Below are 2,955 nucleotides of genomic sequence, written 5' to 3' on the forward strand. Positions count from 1 at the left end.
GACTAGGAAAATAAAAATAAAAGAAACACTATGCTTATACCAGTATGCATGCTGTGAATATAAACATTTTGGTTTTCTTCCACATGCTGATGTAAAGTAGTTACATTCAGTATTGTACCAATAAAACCTACCAAGCAAGAAAGACTAGTTCGTAACTCCTTCATATTTTAAGGAGCCCAAAAGCACATACCCTTTCACATACTCATTCCAAATGCAAAACTCTTGATCACTTTAAGAACTCTCCTAAGAATAATAATTAAATATTTCGTACCTTTACTTACATCAATACATTTGTTTCTGTGCAACTTACTTGATCTGAAATGAATTGTTGGTGCCCCGATGGTCGAGGTCGTGGCACAAACAGGCAACAAGTAGAGCCAGGCACTCGAGTTCACCCAGCACCTTCCACCACTGGGTAGTCTGAAATGGATGTGAGCATTAGCCCCCTTTCTTAGTTCTCTCTCATCTTTGCTTTTTTGACATTTGTATGAATGGATTATCAGTCCCAACACAAATTACAAACTCTATTTGCAGGTAACAAATCTGTGAAAAACTGAATCACAGAGAGCAAAGAAGGGAAAGGGATACAAAAGGAGGTGGAAGCAAGGAAAGAAAGGCAAAGCATAAATCTATCAAAGTCCTTACTGTAATGATGGCAAACATCATCTGTGCAACATTGAATGCATGCCGCCAGTTGTGATATGTGACATTGCGGTAGTTCTTCTTAACACTCAACAACCAGCGACACAGGACTTCATATTCTATATGGAACCTTCCTATGAGGTCCAAGTCAAGGAACATCCTAAGGCAAGCCTGTAAGACACCAACCACTATTGTAACTTCATTCCTCCTTCATATTCATAATTCAATATATTTAGTAATAGAAAAAAGGAATACAGAGCCTGGTTCTGTGGTAAAAGTATATATTCAACACTAACCTTTAAACTTCCATCATCATCTAAGCTAAAGTCATCAAACTTGAAATCATACAATCTGAAGGCCTGAGCTGAAGGTATCTTCACTTTCTGGAAGGAAAGAAAAATATAAATAGCCACTCACTTCATTTCAAGGCGATCATTCTAAATTGATCACAATCATACCAATTTATGAAAAATATTCAGTGTGGGAAATGTGATGGGATAAAATCAATTTACCATTAGTTTCATTGCATCTTCTCTTGGAGCTGCAGCATGATAGCTAAGCACTTCTAGTGTAACTTTCTGCTTGGCCATTGCTATCACAGCTTTTTCATACCTGATGGAGGGAAAAAAGATCAGTGCTTAGAACAGTGCAAATCATGAATTTCAGACCAATGAATACATCAGGGGTGTGATATGAAGGGAGTGAGACAGGACTATCCTTCAACACAAAGAAAAAGCAAAATAACAATTTGGCTCTTACATTCGTGTATTGTGAATGCCCATCCCACAGAAGATGGCAAAGGCCTCTAGGAAATTCTCATCATTGGTGGTAAAGGGAAGGTTGTCAAATTTATTGATCAGCTGGACAACGCCCACAATTTTGCCTGCCGTGTTTCTGATGGGCATGCACAAGATGGAACGGTGCCGGAAGTTGGTGTGTTCGTCCACTGACTGGTCAAATCTGGAGTCCTGATAAGCATCTGGTATGCAGACTGTCTGTTGATGGATAAAGGATGGAACAAAATATTAGAGTGGTAAGGTTGAAGTGCATTTTGTGTTTATATAGTAAATATATGAAATTAAAATAACAGCTTTCTAAATCAAGTCTCCATTTTATGATCAATGGGACCCAAGTTCTTTAATATTAGGAATGCCTTTGGTGTGGCTGCCTGGCATGGACTCTTCCATACCTCCCCTGTAGTGGCAACATGGCCTGTGATACCAATGTTGATGGGGAAGCGTGACTCAAAGGGACTTGTGCGGGTCTCGGCATCCTTTCCCTGCAGATCCTTCACCTCCAAATCAAACACTCGTGAAAAGGTTCCCTGAGATGCTTCATGCACCAAAAGGATCTGAGGTGATAGATGAAAAGACAGTGGGTTAAGGCAATGGGGCTGAAGCTTGTACCCATCCTTGAATCTAAACCTACAATTAAATTACACAGTTCTACACACTGTCAAAGGAAAAATAACCTTTGAGATCAACACCTAAGCAAAGATACATGTATGGTACCACAGCATATCAACCTAATTATTTCTCTGGTCCATGAAGAAGTCACAAGGATGCACACTCACCTGCACACGTTCACATTGCAGTAAACTCTGTGTGTGTGTCATGATGCGGTAGACCATCTGTTCTATTGTACTTTGCTCTTCAAAAATGATACGTGCAAGATCCAGCATCACCTGTGAATAGGTGAGTAAATGTAACATTTAACTTCAATTTATCTACAATTAAAAATTTTGAAAATGTACCAAAAAATTTTTCAAGAGAGAGAAATTTAAGCCTTCTCTTTCTGAAATTTTTCTTTTTAAAAAGGACACGCCTTTCTGTATTATTTTAAAATTTAGGGGAAGTGAGCGAGAGGTGACGAGAATTTTGGGGTGTGTTTTGTGGGAGGAGGGGAGAGAGGGGAGAGAAGAGATAGAGGGGGGAGAAGGAGGAGAGAGAGAGAGAGGAGAAGGAGAGAGAAAGAGAGAGAGGGGAGAGCCCTCGTGTGTTTTGTTTGTGGGGTTTTGGGTTGTTTTGTTGTTTGTGTTGTGGTTGTGTGTGTTTTTGTGGTGGGGCGTGTGTGCGTGTGTTCGTGTGTGCGTGTGTGGTGGGGTGCGTTTGTGCGTGGGGTGGTGTGTGCGGGTGGGGCGTGTTGCGTGTTTTCTTTGTGGGGTGCGTCGAAACGCGCGTGCTTTGGCGCAAGCGCTGAGTGCTTTAAAAACGGAACACAAACCCTGTTTCCCTCTTACGCCCCGCTGCGAGCGCTCGAAAGTTTGGGCTTTTCCTGAGCCCAAATCCCCACAGAACGGGAGGAAGACCCCGA

General features: G+C 41.3%; 1 protein-coding gene across 1 annotated transcript; it reads right to left on the reverse strand.

The window, feature by feature from the left end:
* Window positions 1–310: 310 nt before the first annotated feature.
* On the reverse strand, window positions 311–2,330 carry LOC119590031 (dual 3',5'-cyclic-AMP and -GMP phosphodiesterase 11-like; the record flags this gene model as incomplete). The annotated part of the gene is given in 7 exon segments (XM_037938758.1): window positions 311–420; window positions 646–813; window positions 939–1,025; window positions 1,155–1,254; window positions 1,402–1,637; window positions 1,832–1,993; window positions 2,216–2,330. Coding segments are annotated over 7 exon segments (971 nt in total), but the record flags the coding sequence as incomplete, so codon positions are not given.
* Window positions 2,331–2,955: the final 625 nt, after the last annotated feature.

This window comes from Penaeus monodon, chromosome 26 (assembly GCF_015228065.2).
Source record: "Penaeus monodon isolate SGIC_2016 chromosome 26, NSTDA_Pmon_1, whole genome shotgun sequence".
In the NCBI taxonomy this organism is placed as follows: domain Eukaryota; kingdom Metazoa; phylum Arthropoda; class Malacostraca; order Decapoda; family Penaeidae; genus Penaeus; species Penaeus monodon.